Genomic DNA, 25,325 nt, shown 5'->3' with positions numbered 1-25,325 from the left:
GTACTGATGGGTTGGAGCAATCCTAAATACCCCCTCAGGTACTCCTAGGTTCAAAGAGTAGGGGAGTTAATATATGGAGATAATATCTTTTCTAGGCTAATGACATGAGCTAATATTTACTTGCTCCCGCCAACAGCAGAGTGAAGGTCACATAGCACAGTTCTCCACCCACACACTCAGGTGGTATTCTAGGCCACGGTGGGTGCCAGGACACTGGGACCAGATATATGGAAATATATGTCTCTAACTCAGGCTGAAGGGGACTTGGGAGAGTCTCATCTTATCTGGGGTTGGTCTGGATCCTGGCTGCAGTTTCTGATGAGAGCCAAATCTGCACATCAGCTACTGTCCTCAGCTTGTAAAAAGCATTGTCAGCTTTTAAAAAGCAACATTAGTGATCTTCCCCTCATCCAGTTGTTACTCCAAGCTTGAAGTAAAAACCTTTCAAATCACCTCCATTCCATGCATCACTACCTCTGTCCACCCATCCCTCCCAGCCATGTATGATCCTCCTGGGTACAGAATCTTTTCCAGGGCAGTTCCTGCTACCTATGCCAACTCCTCTCATAGTTCCACTGTTTGGCCTTTCCAAATAAAGCATAACACTCAAATAAATAAATAAATAAATAAATAAATAAATAAATAAATAAAGTCCACACATACTTTATTAAATCTCTACTTTACATGTGCCCAAGCTGAATGCCCAGTCTTCTGACAGATAGCCATAAGGTGATTCTACACTGACACCACCACTCCTCTCCTCCAGACTCTTCCTGGGCACTGCACCCGTGTATTTCTGTGTTTCCATCTCCCGAGTGGCAGCAGTGAAGTTCATAGGGCTTGGATGAATTTGCCCTCGAGTTACAACCTCACCTGACGGTGGACATCCTCATTCTGTCCTGGCCCCTGCTGTTTTTTAGCAGAGCACAACCAAAGGTACACAAGCACAGGGAGAATTTGCCATCCACCCATGCCTTGCTCCTGGCTGAAGCAATCCCTGGGATTTACTTTGGCACAATCCCCATCTGTGTGCTTAGCACCCACTCTCCTAGACCACAGTCTGATGTAACAGGGGCACACCAGCCTTCAACCTAGCACTGACATTGCAGATAAACCTCAGGTTTAAAGCACTGTATGTCACTGATCTGGGAGCACATTTGAGTCTCCAAAATTAAAATGGGGTTTGAGTTCAAGTCTAAACTAGCTAGACAAAAAACAGAAAGACAACCAAAAGATAATAAAATTCTAAAGTTCTTCCCTTCCTCCAGGGAGGAAGTGGGACACTGGCATATGAAGTCCTGGGCTCATCCAGCTGGAGGCTGCAGGTCAGGAGTGAAATTTCAGTAAGAAGCAAATAATACCTAAAAAGTTCTACAGAAGAAGAACTACTGAGAAAAATCCACCGACATCACAAAGAATTAATTTGTATCCAAATGTTTCTGATGACGCCCCAGTAAAAAATTGGGCCCCTGTACCAAATACAGTAACGAAGTACTCCTGCTGCCAGCAGCTGTGCTGCCTAAGGCAGACAAGCCCTCTCCCAGAGAAACACCAACAAGCCTTACAGAGTCTCGAAGCAGCTGCCTCTGGTTTGTAAGCCGTAAACACGGTCACCACCCCTTTTTCCCGCCCACATTCCAACCACGAGCAGCCCGATCTCCACCTTGGTTTTGAAGCCAAGGGAGGAACGGGCGTCTGGTCAGGGCAGGAGTTGCGAGCTACATTGGCTCTGGATGAGGGGGAGAAGGAAGACAGCAGGAGCAGGGGAGAAGGGGGTACTGAGGAGTGGCTAAGCTTTCCTTGGAGGAATTCGACCTGCAATCAGCTATGTGGAGGATCATTTTCCTGTGGGGCTGCATCCTTCTCCTGCCTAGCACGGCTGGAATGCCTGCAATGCTGTAAGAACTTCACTGCTTTGCAAATGTGCTCTGGTCTGTGAGGGATCCTGGTGGGGGGCAGCAGTATGACAGAAATGGGGTAGAAGTCTTAAGGTGAGGAGTGTTTTGTGGATAGGTATAATTTCTCACGTTCCCAAGGTTTTGCTTGGTTTCCACGTGCCCTTTCCCTACATTCCTCCTGCTAATTGGCTCTTCCTTTAGTGCCTTTGATGTAGACCATGTATTTCAGCAAGGACTCAGGCAGAACAACTCTGCCAGCTTTCTGCATGTGCTTAATTCTGACCTTCTAATATCTCATGTCTCCTGCTGTGTTCCAGAATATGTTTCCTTTGGGCTAAGCTTTTCTTCCGAGAGTCATAGGTCACCATTTAATAGTTTAGCCAGCAAAGCTGAGTGTCTTTACAAAGTGAGCAAACATGAGCCCAAGTATCTGGTAGGGGTGCTCTTGGTACAGCAGTGTGTTCAGTCAGGCTTGGCTGGCCATCTGCTCCCACCACGCCTTTTCTCAGACCTCTGTCAAGGACAATTCCCAGCACAGCTTCTCTTCATATACTTTGTCAGAAATGCAACTCCTGTTCCAGCACACACTGCTGTGATGTCCTGGCTTGTGAACTTGTTCTTGCTTTTTTGGAAGGCGTTTGCTTTTGCAGCCGTGGCACAAGTGCAAACAGAAGCATGACTGTGCTTGAACAGTAGATGTTACAGTGGAAAATATGGCAGTGGGTTGTAGCTGGGATCCCTCCTGCTGCATGTGTGCACAAGCCTAGTTTTAAAAACCTTCTCCAGTGGGAGTACTTCCTCTAGGACATGTTCCATAGGCTGACAAGCTCCCACTCAAAGGATGTGCTTTACTGCTGTCTGCTTGCTGCTGTTACCTTCAGCATGAAGCTTTGCTTTATGGAAATACCACTTGCTTCCATAGGTTGTCTGCTGTCCTGCCTGTATTCCAGTTTTTTTCATAGATTCATGATCCAGCTTGGGTCTTGGGACCCTTGGATGACAGCCCCAGAGATGTTCTTTCTTACTTTTACAGCTCAGAAGGCAAGGGCAAGGGATGAAATGTTAAAGGGGTGTATGAAAATGTTCCAGAGAAAAGGATCATTAAGAGCAAAGGTGGGGGGAGGGGGGATGTGGGAGGTTTCAAGCAGTGAATTTTTAGTGTTCATCCCATCCTTTGGCACATGTGGCAGGAGGGAGGTGCCATGAGTCAGCTCAAGTAGGAAAAACAAAATGTTGGTGTGTATTTTGAGATCCTCAAGGCGGCTTGGCAGCACTCAAGTATGACAGCAGTCAAAGGCTCCCAGCCAGCAGGACTTTGACTCCCTCTCGCCAGAGTGCTGAGCTCCAGCTGAGAACTGCCAGTAGGTCACCTCCCTTCTTCCTGCTTTTCTGATATTTCCAGGCTCTGCCCTCTGCTTCCTGCAAAATATGCTGCTGGCTGAGCCTGTCCAAAGGCAGTGAGTGGGAGGAGTCAGTGATAAGAACCTTGAAATCTGCTTGAATGTTGGCTTTTTGTTGGTCCTAGATGCTACAGTACAGTAAAAGATGGGAGCAAACAAACTGTGAACAGCTTTTTGGTGTTATGGACATAGATCAGAGTAGATGCAGAGATGGGAGAGCAAGTAGAGAGCAAAGAGGACAAGAGTGTCAGGAGCTGAAGTGAACGTGCTCATGACTCTCTGTGGCTGGGACATGAAGCTGGGACACTGGGTCCCTCACAGAGGGCATTGTTTCTGAGCCCAAGAGTAGTGGGAAAACCAGCCAACAAAACTGATGGTGATGATGTAGTGTGGTTCAGTGAAAACATTGAAGACTTGGGAAACCTGCAAGAAAGCCAAGCTGCTGCTGATCCCTTGGGTGACGTGGGGAGGTCCCTTCACCTTATTTTCACTTTCAATTTGTAAGGTAGTGACTTTATAACTTTATATGTGCATGCAGCGTATAGTGCTGCCTCACTGTCAATGTCTGCAGTACCTACAGATGAGAACAGTGTCATGTCCCACTGGTGACATGACAGCAGAGTGAAGAGACCAGAAGTCTGTTAGGAAGTACCTAAACACAGGTCAAAACCTGCCCTCTTAGAAAGTCAGTTTAACCTGACTTCTCTCTTCTTTTTCTTTTCTTTTTTTTTTTTTTTTTCAACAGAAACTATGCTGTGGCAATACCATCTCAGCTCTACTACCCATTCTCAGAGACAGTGTGTCTCCAGCTCAGCAGAGAGCAAGCAGTCCCGATCCATGTCTCAGTTACCTTGCAAAGCAGAGCTGGGAATGAGACTCTGATCGCTCAGTCCATCTCTCAGCTCCCCTTCTTCCATTGCACAAGCTTCCAGGTGAGGAAGATACTTTCAAGGGTTTTCACTAGGGTGGATATTGCATGAGTTCTGCTCTCGCTGGGCAGGAATGCAAAGAATTGTGTCTTCCCATAAGGACATCTTAACTGGCCAATAATCTTCTGCTTCAGCCTGCATAGGTCTGCCAGTGTCCTTTCTGCTATGTAGCCCCACTAATATTTTACTCTTCTGGAAAGCTTTTTGAAATGTTCTGTGAAGTCTTTCCAGGCAAGAAAAACTAGAGCAACCCAAAAGTTATATCATAATTGTTATTCCAAAAACCTTGGGATCAGTGAATGGGATCCAGCCTGAATGATGGTTATAACTATACCTGCAGGTCCCTCCTCCTGTTGGAAACCCTGATGAAGTGGCTTTTGTTGTTATCACAGTCTTGGAAGCCAACTTAGAGTTCCAGAAGAAACAGAAAGTCCTAATCAAGCATGCAGACAAGAAGACTTTTATCCAGACAGACAAGCCTGTGTACAAACCTGGACAGATTGGTATGGACAGAATGCCATGTCTTGTGAGAGAGAGAGTGGTCCTCAGGCCACAAAATGTGGGGGACTGTCTAGTCCTCTGAGCAGGACCTGCTCAGGAAGGGAGATGAGCCACAGGCTTCCTTCTAGGCTTTGAGAGGTTTGGGAATATCTCTCTCCTATGTCAGCATGCCGTATGCCACTGCGAACAGGGCTTGTGTGTTTTCCTTGATGCGTGAGAAAAGATATAGAAGCCCCAGTGTTATACTCATGATTGCTCCAGTTAAAGTCATGACTGTCTGTCAGGGCTCTAAATCCCTCTCTTCCCCACAGACTTCCTCAGGTGAGGATTACACACCTACATGTCCCACCACTGCCTTTGCACAGCCCAGATCACCACGGGGTTCAGCTGTTTGCCCCATGCCTCTGCACACCTTCCGCTGGGATGACTTTCACTGCAGGCAAGACTGAGTGGCCCACCACAGGTCCAATGTCCAGAAAAATATTCTTTCCCACCAGCACAGCCAGTCTTCCCAGAAAGCCCCACACTGCCTCTGCTAGCACTTTTTTTTTCTAGCAGGCTGCCAGCTCCTAGCAGGGCTTTGGGCATAGGCCTAGGAGTGGATGGCTCTATCTGCTGCCCTCATCCTCTCAGTGGAACATGTGTACACATCGTCCTTAGCCAAGTGTTCTTGTTATTTACTATTGAGAGACTTGATTTAATTTCAGCCAGTCCTGTTTTCCTTTTACTTTGTAGTCAAGTTGCGGATTGTGACCTTGGATCAGAACTTTATTGCCAGCAGTGAAACAGTAAGTCAAGAGGGAAGATACCTGAAGTCTGGAAATGTTATGAGCTGCCTGCATGTCTTCTAGATCAGTGCTTGGCCCAGCCAGGAGATGTGTGTACAGCTGGTCTCAAAACTCCTTTGGGTGTTTACAAAGAGTGTTGGGCACCACCTGCAAGACAGGAGCTGCTCATGGGTTATGGGCGGTTGCTTAGAAAAGACTGATGGATGGTTGGGGAATTAAAAAATACCAGGGAGGTGGATGGTAACTTACCTGAAAGCATCCCACCAGTAACTGTTGTTTTCTCCCCACAGCAGCGCCTGGTGGAACTGAAGGTAAAGCTCCCACTTTATTGAAAGTGATGAACTCTTCTCACCTTGGGGAAGACACAGGTTTGGAGATGGCGGTTGGGAAATATCGATGCAGAAAGTCATTTAGCTCAGAATGAATGGGAGCAGTCCTCGACTGCTTGTCCTTCCTTCGTTCCATGTCCACAAAAGTTTGGCAGAGAATGTCACGACACTGATCACACAGGGATCCCTGCAGTAAATTATGGGTGCCACTGAAAACCAGCAAACCTTCCTAGAGTGGTTACTGGAATTCTAGACCCTCTAGCCTCTGAATTGAAGACTTGTGAAAATCCTGAAGTTTCCTTAAGGAGACTTTTATATTTACCATATAGAAAACAAACATTTCACCAGTTAGTGTTGTGACTGCACAGCTAGAAACACTTCCTAAAGCAGCTTTCAGGCTGCTGATTTTTAAAATCTGTTCAGTGTAATCACTGTGCTGAAGAAAGACACCTGAAAGGGGTGGTGGGATTTGTAATACCCATGCAGAGAGGTCAGAGTCCCAACTAGCAATGGGCAGTAGTTAATATACATGTCACACCCACCAAGGAGTCATTACATAAACACAGTTTCTGAGACATCTATGAAATACTTTATGCCAGTTTATGCAAACATAGCACTCTGATCCAGCTTCACCTTTTCCAACAGCAGTGACCACTTGTTCCACATTAAGCATGAACTCATCACAAAGCTCCTACTGGCTGGGCAGTGTGGCTGTAGCAGAGTTCTGCACCCTGCCTTCCCAGAACCAGCAGTGGGAGAACACTGTCCTTCACAACTGGGCCTCAGTGGTTCCCCTGCATGGAGTCCTGGACTCGTTTCCCCATTCTTTCCTGGGGATTCAAAATATCACTCCCCAGTAGCTCATGCCTTAGGCAGAATGTCTCCACAGTGACCTTGTGGTCTGTGCCAGCTCAGGTGATGACAGAGATCTCTAAAGAAGGACCACTTCTTTCTCTTATTGAGACAGGCAGGCAGTAAACAACAGTTTTGCAGCAGTCAGAGATGGCAGTGCCACCAGGGAACAATGATATGCTAGATTTACTTTGTCAATGAGACAGGGAGAGAAGTCCTTTCCTCTTTGAGCTTGGACTCACCTGAGCACTATAGCTGTGCCGTAGACCTGGGCTCTCAGGACAAGAGAATATGTGGTCAGATCACGCCCTGGTATCTTGGACATCCTGCAAAGGAGTCATTTTGCACTGGAAAATAACTACTCTCTACTCCACTTGTGCAGGACCCCAAAGGGAACCGAATTGCACAGTGGCTGGATGTTACACCCGTGGGAGGCATTGTGGACCTGTCCTTCCCGCTGGCTGCAGAAGCACCGCTCGGAGAGTACACCATCAGAATGCCTGGCCTTACATGTACCTTCAGGGTAGAGGAGTATGGTAAGAGTCTCGGGAAGCTGGTGGCAGCAGAGGAAGGTGTATTGCCAGCCTCCAGTGCCCCTCCACACACAGAGCTGGATGGGCCATGCAGCTGTGAACAGCTGTGCTGGTTGTGCTGTCTCCTGGGAAATGCAGCTGCCTGCCCACAGGTGTAATCACTGACCTTCAGCCAGGCCCACCGGCTTTCTCCTCCCCCATGTCTTGCAGATGGTGCTGAGACAATGTCCCACAGCTGTGCTCTGGGGAGGAGACTGCCTATTCCTGTCCCATTCTCCTAGCTGGGCTGTTGGTGTATTCCTACCAGGCCATGTGCTAGAATGAAAGGAGAGATTTTTTTTTTCTGTAAACAACCACTTTGGAAAGATTGGAGCAAATTAAGTCTTTCTATTCTCACTGAATTATCTTTCTCTTGCTTTCACACAGTGCTGCCCAAGTTCAGTGTCTCCATCCAGATGCCTCAGGTGGTCACCATCCTAGAGGAAAACTTCCCTCTCCACGTCTGTGGCATGTGAGCTGACTTATCGTGGCAGAAGGTGCATTTTTACTGGTTTGGAAAATGCACAGCCATCAATAACTGAGCTCAAAATGGTCTCTGCCAACCCTACCCTCCCCGCAAGAGTTGGTACCCTGTCATCCTTTGCTAAGCAATTCTCCTGGACTCTCACCTTTCTCCATATTCTCTCTCCCTACTTTCTCTGTGAGTCTGAAAGTGTGGCGGTGCATTCCCTCAACGTAGCATGTGCCCTACAACACAGCACCTCTGCTGTATTTGTTAGTGACAGTGTTGTAGGAATAATGGCTCGGCTTGTGGCCAACACAATGTCCCCTAGCCCTGCCTGGTCGGACTTAGTGTTGATGTGGAGAGAGCTCACCCACCACTGCCTTCTGTCTTAATCTGATGAGGCCATTTGTACTTCTTGACCTCCTCTGCTGAGCTGATGACCCATGAATATACTGCAGGCTGCTGGGCTGTAGAGCTGCAAACCACAGGGTAAAGCTGACATTCCTCACTCCTGAGCCAATGTTTCTGTGTAAGTCCTCTGTGCTCCCGTTGCCAGGTACACCTATGGGAAAGCAGTCCAGGGTAGCGTGAAGGCTGTGGTGTGCCGTAAACACATCCGCTATAACCGGAAGTCTTCCAAAGCCAAGCGCAGTATTTGTAAGGATTACACTGGCAAGGTGAGCACGGGAAACACCCTCCCCTCTTGCAAAAGGGAGGAAAGAGGGCAAAGAGACAGAACATTCTTTTGCCTTCATGATTGGTTAACAAATACAATTTCACATGCCCAGACAAATGATGATGGCTGCTTTTCCACTGAAGTGAATACTAAGATTTTCCACCGGAAGCACAGTGATAATTATGATTTCAATCTGGAGGCTGAGGCTTTTCTGAAAGAAAGTGGAACAGGTAATAAAAACTGATTCTACACTTCGTGGAAAATCTTCTATTACACATTCATAAAATGTACTTGTCTTTGGGTTTTTATCTGTAAGACAACTGAGTTCATCCTTCTTTTCTCCCGCTTCTTCAAGATGAGTCATCAAGACTGCTCTGGCAGTAATTTTATTTTGACAGAGATGGGCAAGAGCTGCTTTTTCTTATCTTCTCATCACATTAAAAATGTGTACAGAGGTGGGCCAGGCCAGGTTCTCTTGTTCTTAAACCATATTTTAGGACAGTCCATTGGAATGAGATGTTATTCAGAGCAACTAGAGATAACCAAGGCCCTGACTGTGTACTGTTATTAGCTCCTCATTAGATTTATCTCCACATCCCAGATAGGGAGATAAGGTTTCTTATAATGTTCCTACTCTCACAAGATTTTGCAAAGCCTTCCTTTTCTTCTTGTGAAGAAAATGTTTCACAGCCCCTTGCCAGAAGCAGTGACACACATCCACTTAACAAACAACTGCAGTGATTTCAGATGGGCACACAAGACAAGACAGCAGACTGCAAACTGACATGGGAAAGGCTAGGAAAAATGCTGCCTTCTAGTGACTGCTGTGAGGAGGGAAGGAGAATGGAAGAGGACAATTATGAGTAGGACCATCTTAAAGTGGGAAAGAGTCTTTGAGAAGTATCTGACACAGACCTCCAGATAGACTGCTGTCATTCTATCATGTCAGAGTGTAGGAAGCACTATAGCTGAGTGCGTGTGTGTTAAATGACTCCTGAAGCTGCATGGAGAAACTGCAGTGCCCTATGAGTGATAGTCCACCCCTTAACTGAGTTTATCCAATCTTGATGCCTGCTTAGACACGATACCTGCATGTGCCTCCTGTCTTTCCTAGGGGTGGAGTTCAACACCACTGAAAACTGCAAGGTCACTTTTGATATCACAACTCTCCAGTTCTGGGGGACAAGCTACTACTATCAGCAAGGAGCTCCCTACTATGGAAATGTGAGTGAAAAGGGAAGAAACACGGAAAGGCCAGTAGCTGGACCTAAGCAGGTGGTAGGCACAGAAGTGCCCAGGGGTGCCCTTGTTCTGAGCTGCTTAAAGCTGCCAGCACAATCCTCTGTCCCAGTCTCTCCTTTGATATATCTACCAAGAGGTTATCCCAAGGTGCAACTGCAGGATCTGTGGCTTTGCCAGATGAGATGGCCACTGCATAAATGGGGAAGGGTTGGAGAAGTTAAATATCACACTGAGAGTTCCTTTGCAGACAGTAGACTGGGACTTCTGCTGGGATGTGGATTTTCAGTCCTGAGGCCTCCAACTCTGACTGTTCTCTGCATTGTTACAGCTGGAACTCAGAAGTGCCAATGGGACACACCTGAAGAACAAGAAGGTGATTCTTACGGTGTCCTATGGGAGCAGGAAGCAGACCAAGACCTACCTCACAGATGACACTGGGATGGCCTCCTTCGTCTTAGAGACATCAGCATGGGACAACAGCAGTAAAGTTATACTACAGGTTAGGAACCAGTTATTGCAGACCAGTCTGGAGCTAAGTAGGTAACTAGAATTGAAATACATTATAAGGGCAGATCTATGCTAATACTTTAGCCACATATACCTGGTTTAGCTTGGTGTAGTTGGTAGTAGACACTCTACGCTGGGATAGTTCAGAACCCACTGTTTAGTCAGCCTTGGTTTTGGTGTATGAAGAGCTGTAGGAAATCCTCAGACACTTTTTTCTGTGCCACAGGCGAAATCCCAGCCGGAGGACTCGAATGGTCGAAACGTGAAAGTGTCTTACGGCACTGCATCACTCCCACTGAGGGCCTTCTACTCCTCCAGCCGCAGCTCTGTGAGGATCCAACCCGTGCAGGCAGTGCCAGCCTGTGGGGATGTGCAGCAGGTCACTGTGCACTACCACATACTCACCACAGAGCTGGGCCACCGGGCTGCCAAAGCACACTTCTACCACCTGGTGAGTGCGGGCAGCGCCAGCGAGGTCAGCTCTGAGCCCGGTCTGTGTCAGCACAGGGCCCTTTGCTGGCCCAGAAACGTGGAGCAGAGGCACTCTCAACCCTTTGTTCTGTTCATTACCGTTTAGGTTATGGCCAGAGGGTCCCTTGTGCATCATGGCCAAACAACAGTGCTTCTTGATCTACCATCAGGTAAAAGCATCTAACTCCCAGGAGCAGATTAAGGGATCCAACAAGAAAGTCGTTCCAGCCTAGATGGAGAAGGAGACAAAAGAGATCTGAGACTAACAGGAAACCAAAGAGCTGGCACAAAAAAATCTGTAGGAAATATGCTATCTTTTTTGACTTTTAATTTCTTTTTTTTTTCCCTACTGATCAAATGATGAAACTGTCAGGTTTATCTGACAAGCAGGAAATTGTCAGAGACTTCCAAGGTAACTTATGGAGTCTTTCTGGGCTTGGGTGGAAAGTCATTTCTCTTCCAAGTGCTCACTGTTGCCAAGGTGTGTCATTATATAAGGTCACTACTATAAAAACCTCCATCCTGGCCTAGCTGTGGCCTCCCCAGAAGCAAGGCAGAATAGCTTTTGTGCAAGAATCTGTACAGAAGTATTACAGAGGAAGAGCACATTGCTGCTGTCATCCTTGGATTGAAAACTTCCTTGCACCTTGCCATACTTTTTCAATTTTTCCTTCTTCCTTCAGGTCAGTACAGTGGGGCTTTCAACATCACTCTGCCCATTGACCTCATTTCATCCATGGCTACCCTCTTTGTTTACATTGCCTTCCCTGAGGGACAAGTGGCAGCTGACACCCTCCGTCTGAAAGTGTCCAGCTGCTTCAGGAACCATGTAAGCAGTGCACAAAACACAGAGGGGCAAGTAGGCTGGAGGGTGGCTAATGATCTGCAAACTGGCAGTAGATATGCAGCAGAATCCATTAACCAGACCTTCCCCTTTCCTTCATCTCTCAGTGTCTGCAGTCCCCCTTTCTTCTGTTGTTCCAGGTGAAGCTTGGCTTCTCAGATGCAGTGGCTCTCCCAGGATCGGCTGTCCGTCTCCATGTGCAGGCTGCGCCAGGCTCCCTGTGCAGCATCCGTGCAGTAGACAAAAGCGTCCTTCTCCTGAGGCCAGAGGCTGAGCTGTCCAGGGATAGTGTGAGTCACTTCACTGCTGACTGTTGCTGCCTAATAAGGCATGGTGGATATACCAACAAGTGCTTGAATGGGGACAGGTCATGGTTTAATGAGAAAAAAATGAAGGCCAACATCAAACACCAGCCAATATTTCCAGTGTCTACAGAGGGTTTATTCTGTTAGAATAACCCACTGTCATCCCCAGCTACAGCCTGAAATCACATCCTTATTAAACTTACAGTGCTTTTCCACAGTGGCAAGCAGAAGGCAAGAGACATCCATCTCCTGAACCGATTCATGACAGTGCTCTGAAAAAAAAGTCATGTTTAAAAAAATGCCAAACATGGGATAGGCTTCATGTCTTTGTTCCAGCTCACGTGAACCAGACAGTCCTTCCATTCACAGAGTGATCTCTAAGTGGTGTATTGGCAGTGGAAGGGTCCTTTTTCTCCTCTAGACCTTGGTCTAAGGACACCTGAATTGCCTCTTGACACTGTCTTGGTGGATCCAGGCTGCATCTTCAGTCAGACAAGAAGCTCTTCAATGTTCCCCACATGCAGGGAAGATGTCCTTAGTGTTTGCATTCAGTTCACAGGTACAATTAAGCTAGAAGTGGCCACAGCTATGCAGCCATACCCCAGAGGGGCTCATGTTCTTCTCTGGTGCTATATATCCAAAATTTGTGGACGTTCTCCATAAAATTCAAAACCTCTTGGGTGTGGCAAGCACATTTCTCTCTCTCTCAGGATTTTTCATAGAGGTACACAGAGAGAAAGAAAGATAAAACGATTTCTATTTCTGCTCCTTGTTTTTCTCATGTGGAATGTGCTTGGAGAATTGTTTACCTGGGGTGATTGCTTGATTGGATTCTGGTGAGGATTGTTTGAGTCTGGTGGCCAATCAGATCCACCCGTGTCTGGACTCTGGGGAACAGGGTCATGAGTTGTGAGTAGTTAGATATGATAGAGAAAGTAGCATGTAGGTTTTAGTATCCTCCTTTATATAGTATATTAATGTATTATAGCATAATTATAATAAAGAAATCATTCAGCCTTCTGAACTAAGTCAGACATCATCATTCTTCCCATTGGGTTCACCGACATCTACAACACTTGGGGTTGGGTTTTTGTGACAGGCGGGACCTGAGCTCGGCCTCTGAGGTCACAGGAAATTTCTGGATAGAAATTAACATCTTCCTACCTCTCACACTGACCTGTACTGTTTTCATTCTCTCTCTACAGGTGTATAATATGTTCAGCTATGCTCAGGAGCAGCTCAGCACCCTCACAGATGTCTACAGTGACTACTGCACTATCCACAAGAGCCCGGGAATCACTGATGCCTCTCAGACAACCCTTTCACCAGGAATGATGTCACCATTCATGTACAACAGATACTCTTATGCAGTGTCCCAACCAGATGTTTATGAACTTCTGAAGGTAAATCTAATTTCCAGAAAGCCTGAAATATCAGAGCTGAGCACTTTTGTATCCCAGGGCAGCACAGGTAGCTTCACAGACTGTCTTTCCTGTAAATGCTGGTGACTTTGTGATCTGAATTTGCCAAGCTTCTGAACTAAGAGATCAATGACACTCTATGCTCCCAGTATGATAAATTCCCATTGATCAGGCAGATTCCTAGAACCCAACTCCCCATTAGTCCCCTTCAGAGTTTCTAGGGATTGGAAGCAGAGTGGATTGTCAGCCTGTGTCAGAAAAAAAAATGGACATTAGAAAAGCAAAGCACCTGAGAGAAAAGGGGAACCCAGGGAAAGGAGAGAAAGAATAGTAGAAAGGAATGGCAGTGAAGGATAGAGAAAAGTCTGGGTTAGGGTGGGCAGCAAACTGTGGTGCCAAAAAAATGACTTTGTGTACAGGCATGCACATGAAAGTGGTCACCCCCACAACCCTTTGGCATGAGGACCAGGCTCTGGGAGCAGTACAGCTCTGCCTTCTCTCCTGATATAAATTTGCAGGTTGTGCTGAGGTACAACAACACAGAGGAGCTGTGATATGCTGGGAGGAGGGGGAAGAGACAGATCCTTGGACACGCCAACCCCTCCATGGAAATATACCTTCTTTTCTCCCCCTTCTTTCCTCCAGAATGCAGGTCTAACATTTTTAACCAGCCTTAAAATCAAGTCTCCAATTGAGTGCCGCACCCAGACCACTTTTGACTACGACTACATGTGTACATCTCGATTTTTCCTGTTTCTTTGGAGATCACGGGTAACATATAGGCTGCACATGGGCAGCTGAACATGCAGTGTACTTAGGAGCTGGGGGTGGCTTACACACATGAGTGGGAGGTTGTTCAGGAGATGTGCTCCACAGGGAGAGGGGAAAGGCCCTGGCAGGAGTGTGTACCCAGTGCACTGGAGGGGCACAGGGGTGGCTGCAGGGTTTGAACCTGTTTGGAAGCTTCACCTGGTGAGCAGGAAGATAATATGGTCAAGAAAGGAAATGGGGCATCTGTCTCAGGAAAGAAAATCTGTTTGTAAGACTAGAAAAGGTCTTTCTGGAAACCAGAGAATGAACCAAGATTGGGCAGTATCTAGGCTTTTCTGCAGGGAATGAGAGCAAAACTGTGAGCAGGTAAAATGTCTTGTGGGGGAGCACACACATACTGGAATCCCCCTGGCCTCCTGGGTTGTCTTGTGGAAGACAATAACGAAGTTGAGGGCATCTTGGAAAGGACAAGGGGGTTTGGGCTGGGAGTGGGAGGGAAGGAGAACTGAGCTTTTCCTGGCTGAGCTCTCTATCCTGGTTTCACAGTTGCTCTGCCTTTGAATGAATGCTTGTATTCCCAATAGCTTTTGATGAGCTGGCAGACTTGGAGAGCTTGTACCCAGAAGCAGATGCTGCTGTTGAAGCTGCTGAGGCAGAGCACACCAAGCTGGGCAGTGAGTCAGCGCCAGCACGAACCTGGTTCCCAGAGACTTTCATCTGGACTCTGGTTCCCATCAAGTGAGTAGTTATGGGCTGTGGCTCCACAGGGATACAGACTTTCTACCAGACACAGTCAAGAGAATGGGCAGGAGCAGAGACAGGTCATTATTGCCTTCTGCGCACAAAGTAAAAGAGGGGGGTATGAAGAAGTGAATAAGGACAATGGAGTTTTGGTTCAGTTCCTGTCTCCACTTGAGATTTTCCAAATGCTTCTGGGAATTTAACATCACACACTCTTGAAGGATGTAAGAGGCCTCCACAGATCCATAGCTCAACATTCTACACATGGCAGGTCCTGTTAGATCAAGTTGTAGTAAAGTACTCTGTATCCCCAAGGATGGAGATTTCTCAAATTGTGTTTCCATGTTTGACCATCCTCATGGTGTTTTCTTATGTCTGGTCAGAATCTCCCACATTCCAGCTGTGTGTTACCTTTTGTCCTGTCAATATGCACCTCAGAAGAGACATGTTCCATTGTCTCCACACTTTCCCAATAGGAAGTGTGACACTATACTCCATGGCACAGACTGGGTGTATAACATGGGCCCCTGTGAGCCCTCTGTGCCCACACAAAAGAAGAATTTCGGGTGCAGCACTGCTCAGAAGCAAATTTTGGGTTGCATTTTCCTCTCAAGTCATTCCTTGCCCACCTATTTGCTATCCTTCCCATACCTCTGTCCTACTTGCCAGGAATCCCCATACCTTCACATGCACTTCCATTTCATAGTCTGAATTTCTGCATTAGTCTTCCTAAGAGAAATCTTTCCAGGGTGGGAACAACCTCTTCCACTCTGTTTTCTCCTCAGTGATTCAGGGGCTGCTGAGCTAGCTGTCACAGTACCTGACAGTATCACAGACTGGAGAGCCATGACCTTCTGCACCTCGGAGAGCCACGGCTTGGGAATCTCAGAGACCACCAGCCTGCGGAGCTTCAAGCCCTTCTTCGTGGAACCCACTTTGCCCTATTCTGTTTTCCGGGGAGAGTCATTTCCCCTGAAAGTCAAAGTCTTCAGCTACCTGAAGCAGTGCATGGCGGTGAGTGGCTCCCTCCAGGATAGTTTGGAGCAGAGGAATGTGTGGGAACTACTTTACTGATAGAGACCCAAACAGAGGGGCTGCCCGCTTAGGCACTGGGCAAAAGACACTGAAGAAGTTGTTCAATTTAGTTCCACACAGAGCCATCACTGACCAGTTTATCCCTCCCCAGAAGCCAAACCTTACAAATGTGGATTGCATGTTCATGGGACACTGCTGGTGTCCCACAGATACTGCAACAGACCATCAACATACTCACCTCTAGCTTGTGGGATTGATTGTTATTTGAATCAAGGACCTGAATGGAAAAACACAGCAGCAACAGCAGCTCTGTAACCTGAACTCCCTTTTGTTTCACCTCTAGCTCCAGCTTAGCCTAATGGACTCCAGGGATTTTGAGTTTCTTCATGAAAATGTCAGGTTCAGTCTTTGCCTGTGCCCCGATTCAGCAAAAACATTTTCCTGGGACGTGAAGGCTACAAAACTAGGTAAGGGGTCAAGGGAGAGGCAGAGGTGGGAAGCACTGGCAGAGCTGCTTGAGGAAGCCAGAGCTGGGCTGGAAGGGAGACTGGCCCACTGTGCAAAGCATGAGTGAGCAGCCCGAGGCTGAGTGAACTAAAACATAGGCGTAGATGTGCCAACCGGCCTCTTGATGTTCTGATTTTAGGGAAGGTGAATTTCACTGTCACTGCTGAGGTGGTGGAGCAGGAAGATGTTTGCACGGAGCATACAGCTGTTGTGCCGGAGTCCGGAGGGAAGGACACAGTGGTTAAACACCTACTGGTGAAGGTCAGGCTGCACTGCAGGGTTCTGGCAAGGCTGGAGCTGGGTCAGGCTCAAGACAGTCTGGTGGGTGGCTCTGGGAAGGAAAAGTCAGCTGGGGAGGTGGGCACATTTCTCAGGGAGACTGGTCAAGGAGCGATTCTGAGGGTGGATTGGACTGGAGCTCCTCCACTGGATGGGACAGAAATGTCAGAACTGCTTGCTGGCAGGGCAATGGGGTCAAAGGCCATGCAGCAGCTGAGAAACCTGTTTCCCAGTACAACCTCACTGTTGGCATGGATACCTCTGCTGTCTATGTGAAGCCCTTTGCCAAGGCCCACAAGGATGGAAAAGGTGCTTGCACAAAGGTGGGGATGAGCTGACCAGCCTTTTCCCCACCAGGCAGAGGGGCAGCTGGAGGAAAAGACCCACACCTCACTCCTGTGCCCTGAAGGTAGGTGCAGAGACCCTCAATTACTATCTTACTGGGGCTGTGCTTGTGCACAGAACAAAGAGATCAGATGGAAGCAGTGTGGTGTTTGAACACCTCTAGGACTCTCTGGAGGTGTGTAGGAAGCAGAAAGTCAGGGATCTTGGAACTTTTATGGGTAGGCAAAGCCATTCAGCCCTACCCAGTACTAAAAGCTCCTGGCAACATCAAGCCACTGCCTAACCACATCACAGACCCTCATCAATGGGTGGCTGGATCTCTGTGTCATCCTCTCTTTTGAATGATGATTTCACCAACTGATGAGATGATCCCAGACCTGTTTACACCATCTCCTGGGGGACACTGTGACTCTGCCATCTTCCTCATGCCTGTTGTTCTGATGTTTTTGCCATTTGCAGGAACTTTGGCTTCAGAGACAATCTCTTTCACTATGCCAGAGAACATTGTCCTTGGGTCAGAGAGAGCCCACATCTCTTTCTTAGGTGAGTTTTTAGAAGAGTCTTGGGAAGCAATATTTTCCCCTACATGTCTTCTGGTGCCACTGTGTCTTCTTTAGCAAACAAAGTAATGAAAGGGAATATGTACAGCAAGGTGTGGTACTGTCTTCCAGAGCAATATCCTATCTCTCCTATACAAGTGGCACTGCATGGATGTATAATTTCACCAAGCCAGGGGAAAGACAGCCAAGTACCATATCACTGTTCCTACAGTCTCTAGACATCACGTGAGCAGAGGTGACCTGAGATCAGTCTTAGCAGGTTACCTGGAGAATCTGTGAGACCAGAGTTGTTTTACACGCAAGAATGTGTATGGCTCCCAAAGCTGTGGTTCTGTCCTACAGGTGACATTATGGGAACAGCACTGGACAACATAGATGAGCTTCTCCAGATGTCCAGTGGCTGTGGTGAGCAGAACATGGTTCATTTTGCCCCAAATATCTTTATCACACGATACCTTGAAGAAACAGGACAGCTGACTCCAGAAATCAAACAGAAGGCAATTGGCTATCTGGAAAGCGGTGAGTGAATTCCTACTTGTTAAGCTGGTGATGTCCACTACAGTACTTGTGTGGAAGGAGCCTCAGCAGAGGCCTGGTGCTGAGTAGGATTTGTGCAGCATCACTTGCCTGGCATTGTGGTAATTGCAGCAGTGTAAATCAGGCTAGAGCATGTCAACGGAACAAGCAGTACACAGCACCCCTCTGCTAAATTCCTCAGAGATAATGCTCTCTGTAATGATCAGCAGGATTGGTGGGGCAGGTTGGCTCCTGGAGAACAGGACAGGCACACAGCATCTTCACTACCCCCAGCCTCTTCCTGCAGGATATCAGCAGCAGCTCCTGTACAAGCACACAGACGGTTCATACAGTGCCTTTGGGGAAGGAAGTGAGCCAGGAAACACTTGGTAAGCAACGATATCCAGACATAACTGAGGAACAACAAACAGTTTGACCTGGTCAGGCTCGAGCTGGCTTGGATTTTGGTCTGGGGAATCTGAGGCAGTCTGAAGGTGTAGAGTTTTGAACAGAAATTGCTCCTGAGACCTTTTGGAAGGTGTCATGGCTTAAGCCCAGATGGAAATTAAGCACCACGCAGCTGTTCGCTCAACACCATCCTCATGCCAAATCCAAAACATGGCACTGTAACAGCTACTGAGAAGAAATAAACTCCACTCTAGCTGAAACCAGAGCAATATCCATTTCTTACTCCATAACATTTATGTCATGCCAGGTTTCACACTCCCCAGTATGCCATCACTTTTCCTATTTATCTGTTTTGATAAATATACAAAATCTTCCTCTTAGTCTATGGAACACCTCTGTCAAATGTGACAATGAACTAACCTGAAGTACCCGTGTTGGATTGTTTGTTCTTGGGCACCCCAAACGAGACTGCTTCTGAAAACTTGGCAGCAAAGGCATCTTCTTTACAGGTTTTCAGAATGCTTGGTGCCCAAACAGGATTTGAAATAGCTTTGAGTGAGCTCACTAAATGTCAGCTCTTCAGGGCAACAAAGTACCCTGTTGGAATTAGCAGAGCTCTGAAGGTCTGAAAAATTGAACTTTTTCTTTCTTGCCGCACATGGCTCTGACCTCAAGCTTCTTGAGCTCATGTGCATTGCTTCCAGTTCTCCATCTGCACAGGGGCTGTGGCCTGCTGGTATTTTTACAGGGAGAATGTAGTAGAAGACACAGACACTCCTGTCTCCTCTTGGAGACATGCATCAAGTGACAATTCAGTTCTATATCTTTCTTCCTTCCTTGGCTCTAGGCTTACTGCTCTTGTCCTGAAGACCTTCAGCCAAGCCCGGGACTTCATCCACATAGATGAACAAAATATAAAGGATGCTGCCAGTGCCCTGATTAAAAGTCAGACTCCATCTGGCTGCTTCAAGAGTGTGGGGAAGCTCTTCAACAACGGTCTGATGGTATGATATGTCCTGGTGGTTCATTAGGTACCTCAGAGCTCCTTCACTTTCTGGTCCAGTTTGGGTGCCAAGAGCAAATGAACTCTGTTGCAGGAGGAAGGCTCTGAAGTGCCCAGAGTCACCCTTGGGTGACTCTCAGGGTTGCCTAGTCACTGTGGCACTTTTTCAAGTTATGAATGATGAAGGTTTGCATTTGATGTGCACTTGGGAACTGAAACAGTGCCCTGCCCTACCTCCATCTCAAGGGCTAACACTCACCACCTTGCAGCGGGATTGTGGGAACATCACTTTCCCCTGGCTTTGAAATCTGCTACTGAAAATCATACATTTGGGAGGAGAAAGGGGAATGTGCTAGCAGAGGGAGGGAATCAGCTACCCAGAAGAGATTGGGGAATCCTGGCAGAGAGCTGCTCTGGTAAGCAGGACCTTTAAAAGTGGATACCAGTCCTGTCACTTCCTTAGGAGAAGGAATAGGACCAGCACTGTTGCCTATGCTGGCATTTGCTAGGGGACCAGAAGGCACTGGAAAACTTTCCCCTCTCCCTTCTCATAGCATCCCTCATCTGTGTTTTGTGGTGTCTGCAGGGTGCAGTGGAGGAAGGCCTGGGGCTGAGCTCTGTGATCGTGATAGCTCTCATACACTCAGGGATGCCTCACTCTGTGAGTATCGGCAGCAGGAGCGGGCTGTGTGCGCAGCCTCTCACAGGCACTGCCTGGGCTCTGCCTTCGGTTTCCACCCTGCATTCCCTTCCCAAACACCCTTCCCGTAACGAGAGTGCTTTCAATTGTATCCTAGGACCCGGTTGTGGGGAAAGCTCTGAAGTGTATAAGAGACCTGGTCCATGCTGATACTGGCAGTCCCAACCTCTACAGCCTGGCACTGGCTGCAAACGCCTTTGCAGTGGCAGGGGACAAAGCCCTCAGGCAGAAAATCCTCAAAATATTGGATAAGGCTGCCATAATATCAGGTACCACAGACTTCGGGGCAGGAAGGAGGGCTACTGGCAGAACTGTGTGGAAATCCCTGGGTTGAACAACCATGGGAATGAAGGGCAGGAGTAGGGGAGGGCGAGTACTGCCAGAGCTTTGTGGGGAGTCCAAGGCTTGGCTATCCAAGCCTCACTTTGCCAAGCTGTCCCAGGTAATATCTACACTGTGAGACAGATTGTCTCTATAGACCATCTCACAGTCTTGGCCTCCCAGTCACCCGAATCAGGGGAGCTTCACAAATATTGTGGAGCTCTTCCCCAGCCTGCAGGCCTAAGGTTTTGCTGGGAAAAGCAGGGTGTGGGGAGCAAATAGGGAAATATGCATGTATATCTTGTCCAACTGTATTATGTCCAATGTACATGTTTGTTTAGTACCTATATACAGGGGCTAAGTCAAACTCCAGGGTCACTAAATACAGCTACACACTCCATAAATGTTCCCACTCCACCTCTAGATGACCAAATATTCTGGAGTCAACAGTCCAAACAGGAAGAAGATTCCCTATCTTGGTATCGGGCTCCATCTGTTGATGTGGAATTGACATCTAGTATCCTCATGGCTCATCTTACAAAGTCAAGTTTGTCATCAGATGAAATCAAAAAGGCATCCAAGATTGTGTCTTGGCTCACCAAGCAACAAAACCCATATGGAGGCTTTGCTTCAACCCAGGTAATGCCCTTGAGCCATCATCATCAGATTTGATGCTGGTTTTTTGAGAGCAGTGGGTTCAATAGTAAAAAAAAAAAAAAAAAAAAAAAAAATTTAAAAAGTATGTATGATTTACAGGTCCTGGGAGTTATGGATAATCCCATGCTAAAAGCCAAAGGGAAAAGCTCAACCCTTAATGTGCTATAGCTGTAGTGTGTGGGAGGAAAATGCTAAGGACTGGGCATGCATAGGAAGCAGGAATCCTACTTTTCCTGATGTTTTTCTTTTTCCTCAGGACACAGTTGCTGCTCTGGAAGCCCTAGCCCTGTATGCAACCAACATCTTCAGCAAGGATAGCCCTGATCTTCAGGTTTCTCTCACTTCCAAGGGGTTCAGCCAAAACTTCCGAGTAGACAAAAGCAATCGCCTCCTGCTGCAGACAGTGGAGCTGCCAGCAATTCCCCAAGATTATACCCTGCGTGTGCAGGGCCATGGGTGTCTTTTCCTGCAGGTAAGCCCAGCCAGGAAGAAGAAGTGTGTCTGGTGAAAAGCCTTGAAAGTCAGAGAACATGTTACCTTGCCACTTAGCCAACCATGAAAACAAACTGCTGTAGTAACTTGCAAGAATCTGGGCTTCAAGGATGGTGGGGGTAGCTGTGATCCAAAAGGAAGGTAACATCTACTCCCCAGATGAAATCTGGATCATCTCCATCCACCTAGAGCAGCTTCTCTCCTCCAAGAAATCCACCTGGAACAGTGCACTACTACAGAACCTCTGCTTCTGCCACATGGTTTTCTCTTACACCAACACAAGACAGCAAACAGTAGCTGAGTCTAGACAAGAATACTCTCCAGAAAAAAAAAAAAAAAAAAAAAAAAAACCTGCTATTCTCTGCCATCCAGCTTCTTTCTGTCCTGGCAGGCCATCCTGAGGTACCACATCCCTCCACTGAGGAGCGAGGCCACCTTTGCCGTATCCGTGCAGACGGAGTGTACCGTGCCCGACGCCACCCAGTTCCCTGTCACCATCCATGCTCGGTAGGAGACACTCAGTTGCCCCTTTCCTCCCCTGTGCTGAGAGACTTCTGGCACCACACCAGTCTCTTGCTGGCAGGGCTCCCCTTCACTCATGGGGTCCAAGTGCTGAGGTGACCCCGCTGTGCTCTCCCCAGCTGGGTGAGGCACAAGGCCCCAGACGGGTGGCTCAGGCTGTAGTCCTGTCTTGTCCCATGCCCCTCACCACAAATTCTCCCAAGGTCTGTGGGTATCAGCCCCTTCTAGGATTAGATCTCAAAACACTAATGATGTGATGGTCCTGTGGGACTGCCACATACTCCTTAGTGTTCCCTCCTCTGCTCCCGGTTGACTGTCACACCACTCTCCTCTGCTGTACTCCTGCCTCTCTCTTGCCAAGAGAACAGGCATAGGATGTGATATTCCCTGCCATGCCTAAAGAAGGTAACACCAGACGGCTTCCAAGGAACTTATTCTCCTTGGCACAATTAAAAGTGAGATCAAGGGAAGCACAAAGATTTATTACAGTGCAGAAAGAGGTATGCTTACAGGAGAAACACTGGAAAGAAAGGCACATTCCTCCACCTGAGTACGAAAGCTGGGCTGGAGTATCTGGAGATCATGGCTCAGAAAGTAACATTAGTGCTGTCCCCTGGGTTCCTGCTGCAGCTACACAGGGAACCGTGTGTCCACCAACATGGTCCTGATCCAAGTGGAGCTGCTGTCTGGATACAGCCCCGTGGCAGGTTCACTGGAAGAGGTGAGACTGCGAATTTGTGTCCAGCTGGGATGGGAACAGTGATGGATGTCCATCATGCAGGACCATATGCTGAAATGTGATCATTCCTGTGGGCAGAGAAACAGGGTTATTTTCCTCCTAAGAAATCCTTATACTCAAAGTCTCTTCCAAGCTGCACCTTGCCTTTCCCTACATTAACAGCTTCCCTGGCCATGTAAATATTTGCCCATCACAAATATTTTGCCCCACAAAGACAAATACCCCTGAATATTTCTGCTTTTTATTAAAGCCTTTCTGATATTTTCCCCCTGTTTTCAGCTAAAGAAAATGCCTTTAGTGAAGAAAGTTGAAAGCAAAGCTGACCAAGTCGTTCTCTACCTGGAGGAAGTGAGTGTAATTTGGGCATCATTAAAGGGGCTATGGACTGACAGCTTTTATTCTTGTTTACTGGTTTCATTACTATTTTAACTATCCAGAGCTGTTGTTCCTGCATACCAGCCACATTTGCTGATCTGGAGAAGTGTCAGTTGGCAGTTGTTCATCTGTAGAGCCACTTACAGGGCTACTTAACTTGAGTGAAACAAGGCAAACTCTCATGTTAAGCATATCTGTTGGCACTGTTCAGAGACTATTGAAAGTCCACGTATATGGTGCCTGAGTAGGACTGGGGAGTAGTAATAAGATCCATCTATCAAATCCAAGCAAGCCTGAAATCTTAAAAAGGTTTTAAGCAACCTGAATGCAGCAGAGACCATGCAAGATTTCTCATGGATTTTGCCAAGATCATTTGAAAGTAAACCAGATGGTTGTGTGAACAGAAGTGCTCACTCCACAACCTCATGAATGAACAGATTAACAACCACTCCAGCCTTTTTCTAGCTCCATGAATACCTAAACAGAAATGAGACTTGGCATGTATTTAAAACTCCAGCATTTCTAAGGAGCATTTTTGTGATTCTTCATCCTCAGTTTCTGTCAGTAGGTTCAGTAAGCTGAGCTAGGCCCCATAGGAAGTGGGTTAGTGTCACATGGATGCATTAGGCTTGCAGAGCTGCTGCTTTCATTACATCTACAGCACAGAGCAGAAAATACAGAGAAATATTTCAGCTCAAGCTGCCAGGTAACACAAGGTACACCGCAATCAACAGCAGGTCATATAACCACTACCCTACAGCAGATGTTTGTCCACAGCCTGTATTTGTCTGCTTAAGGATGAAGGTTATGTGAGACTGGAGAATAAGAGCTGATGTCATTGTGAATAAGAAAGTAGCCACTGAGGCCAGGTGCATGAAGGAGCTCAGAGTAGAGCTGGAAGGGAAGGTGGGATTGGTGGGGAACACTAGCATGCCATTTAGGTAGTGCACACTGACTCCATAGCTTTTTGATGTTCCTCATGAGCTGAGTTAAATTTGGTGACCAAAAAGGGGAGATAGAATGGGAAGTAAAAGATATTTCTGAAATGGACTAGAAAGCAGAACAGATGTGTTACAGTGGTGAGGTCTCTACAGAGCCTGAGTGCAAGTAGGTGAAAGGGGTTGTCTTACAGGACTTTTGTCCTTTTCTGTTTTTAATCCTTGCATTTCTTGGTCTTAGCTGACTAGGCAGCCTCAAACCTACACTTTCCTGGTGGAGCAGGACATGCAAGTGAAGGATCATAAACCAGCCAATATCAAGATCTATGATTACTATATGCCAGGTGAGCTCAGATGCTGCAAAAACCACCCAAATGTACTTCTGGAAAGAAAATTTCTGAATTTTGTTGAGTCTAAGACAATACCATCTCTGCCATGGTTATCTGACTGTCCTTTAGAAGCTATCTAGGCATGAATTTAACTTGTTGGTTTTCAAAATGGTATTTCCTTCTCCCTCTGACTCCAGAACTCCATGCTGGCATGTAGAACCACTGAGGGTCTGGCTGTCCCAGCAAGAGTAGAGCAATGAGCTGTGCTTTTGAGCACTTATTTTGTCAGAGACAGAAAAGGCAGAGGGATCATAGTGGGGGGATGACTCAGAAAAGTAAGGGCCCCCTTAGAAGAATAAAACCAAAACCAACTTGTCCTCTGTGCTGTGGGGTTCCTAGTGGGAAGAAAAGCTAGAAATGTGTCAGGGATTGCTATTCCTTCAGAAAGTGAAGCATTCATAACTGCATAGCATTCATAGCTGTGATGGACCTCTTTGGGACTTGCAGCCTCGTGCCTTGGGTGAATCCTGACCAGCTGCAGAGTCATGGGCACACACCAGTGGTTTCATGTGTCACATAGAGGGGAGTTGTGGCCTGTAAACTGAGGGAACACCACTCCTGGGAACAGTGGCACAATGCTGGATTGCTTTCCTGGGTTTTTGACAATGTGCCTCACCAGCACTTTCTTTCTTGTCTTCCAGAAGAAACTGCAGTGATGAGCTACAGTGTCCCATGCAAGTGAGGTGAGAGCCCAAGACCTCTTTTGTTATCACAGGCACGGTCCTGAAGAATATGGAAAGGTAGGGAGATGCAGGCAAAGGCCCTTGGTCAAGAAACTTGCCAGACTGCAGGTCCAGGGTAGAAAGCAATTTGCAATGCGAAGTGA

General features: G+C 47.3%; 2 protein-coding genes across 4 annotated transcripts in view; one reads left to right on the top strand and one right to left on the bottom strand.

Annotated features, from left to right (window-relative positions):
- Positions 1-1,719: 1,719 nt before the first annotated feature.
- Positions 1,720-25,325, top strand: part of LOC128803202 (alpha-2-macroglobulin-like protein 1) — a 24,701-nt gene continuing 1,095 nt past the window's right edge. The window contains exons 1-35 of one of the 3 annotated variants that reach the window (XM_053969876.1): positions 1,720-1,898; positions 4,044-4,230; positions 4,568-4,730; positions 5,464-5,516; positions 5,807-5,827; positions 7,080-7,233; positions 7,657-7,741; positions 8,292-8,412; positions 8,524-8,641; positions 9,526-9,635; positions 9,982-10,152; positions 10,387-10,611; positions 10,738-10,801; positions 11,315-11,460; positions 11,616-11,765; positions 12,986-13,183; positions 13,847-13,934; positions 14,557-14,710; positions 15,499-15,727; positions 16,092-16,215; positions 16,395-16,516; positions 16,892-16,943; positions 17,339-17,422; positions 17,782-17,958; positions 18,263-18,344; positions 19,211-19,367; positions 19,953-20,027; positions 20,164-20,335; positions 20,812-21,026; positions 21,301-21,516; positions 21,928-22,043; positions 22,689-22,779; positions 23,077-23,145; positions 24,352-24,454; positions 25,141-25,182. In XM_053969876.1, coding sequence (XP_053825851.1) covers positions 1,828-1,898; positions 4,044-4,230; positions 4,568-4,730; positions 5,464-5,516; positions 5,807-5,827; positions 7,080-7,233; positions 7,657-7,741; positions 8,292-8,412; positions 8,524-8,641; positions 9,526-9,635; positions 9,982-10,152; positions 10,387-10,611; positions 10,738-10,801; positions 11,315-11,460; positions 11,616-11,765; positions 12,986-13,183; positions 13,847-13,934; positions 14,557-14,710; positions 15,499-15,727; positions 16,092-16,215; positions 16,395-16,516; positions 16,892-16,943; positions 17,339-17,422; positions 17,782-17,958; positions 18,263-18,344; positions 19,211-19,367; positions 19,953-20,027; positions 20,164-20,335; positions 20,812-21,026; positions 21,301-21,516; positions 21,928-22,043; positions 22,689-22,779; positions 23,077-23,145; positions 24,352-24,454; positions 25,141-25,181 — 4,404 coding nt within the window. In that variant the 5' untranslated portion in view covers positions 1,720-1,827 and the 3' untranslated portion in view covers position 25,182. Of the gene's footprint in view, positions 1,899-4,043; positions 4,231-4,567; positions 4,731-5,463; positions 5,517-5,806; positions 5,828-7,079; positions 7,234-7,656; positions 7,742-8,291; positions 8,413-8,523; positions 8,642-9,525; positions 9,636-9,981; positions 10,153-10,386; positions 10,612-10,737; positions 10,802-11,314; positions 11,461-11,615; positions 11,766-12,985; positions 13,184-13,846; positions 13,935-14,556; positions 14,711-15,498; positions 15,728-16,091; positions 16,216-16,394; positions 16,517-16,891; positions 16,944-17,338; positions 17,423-17,781; positions 17,959-18,262; positions 18,345-19,210; positions 19,368-19,952; positions 20,028-20,163; positions 20,336-20,811; positions 21,027-21,300; positions 21,517-21,927; positions 22,044-22,688; positions 22,780-23,076; positions 23,146-24,351; positions 24,455-25,140; positions 25,183-25,325 lie in introns of those variants that run through there. The other 2 variants (XM_053969877.1, XM_053969878.1) reach the window with 2 other exon arrangements.
- LOC128803153 (alpha-2-macroglobulin-like protein 1) overlaps positions 22,803-25,325 on the bottom strand; it is a 25,562-nt gene continuing 23,039 nt past the window's right edge. The window contains exon 35 of the mRNA XM_053969806.1: positions 22,803-22,865. The gene's annotated coding sequence lies outside the window, so the exon portion shown is untranslated. The remainder of the gene's footprint in view (positions 22,866-25,325) is intronic.

Source organism: Vidua macroura, chromosome 2, assembly GCF_024509145.1.
Source record: "Vidua macroura isolate BioBank_ID:100142 chromosome 2, ASM2450914v1, whole genome shotgun sequence".
In the NCBI taxonomy this organism is placed as follows: Eukaryota; Metazoa; Chordata; class Aves; order Passeriformes; family Viduidae; genus Vidua; species Vidua macroura.
Note: the sequence above shows the minus strand (reverse complement) of the source record. Positions and strands in the feature narration are given on the sequence as shown.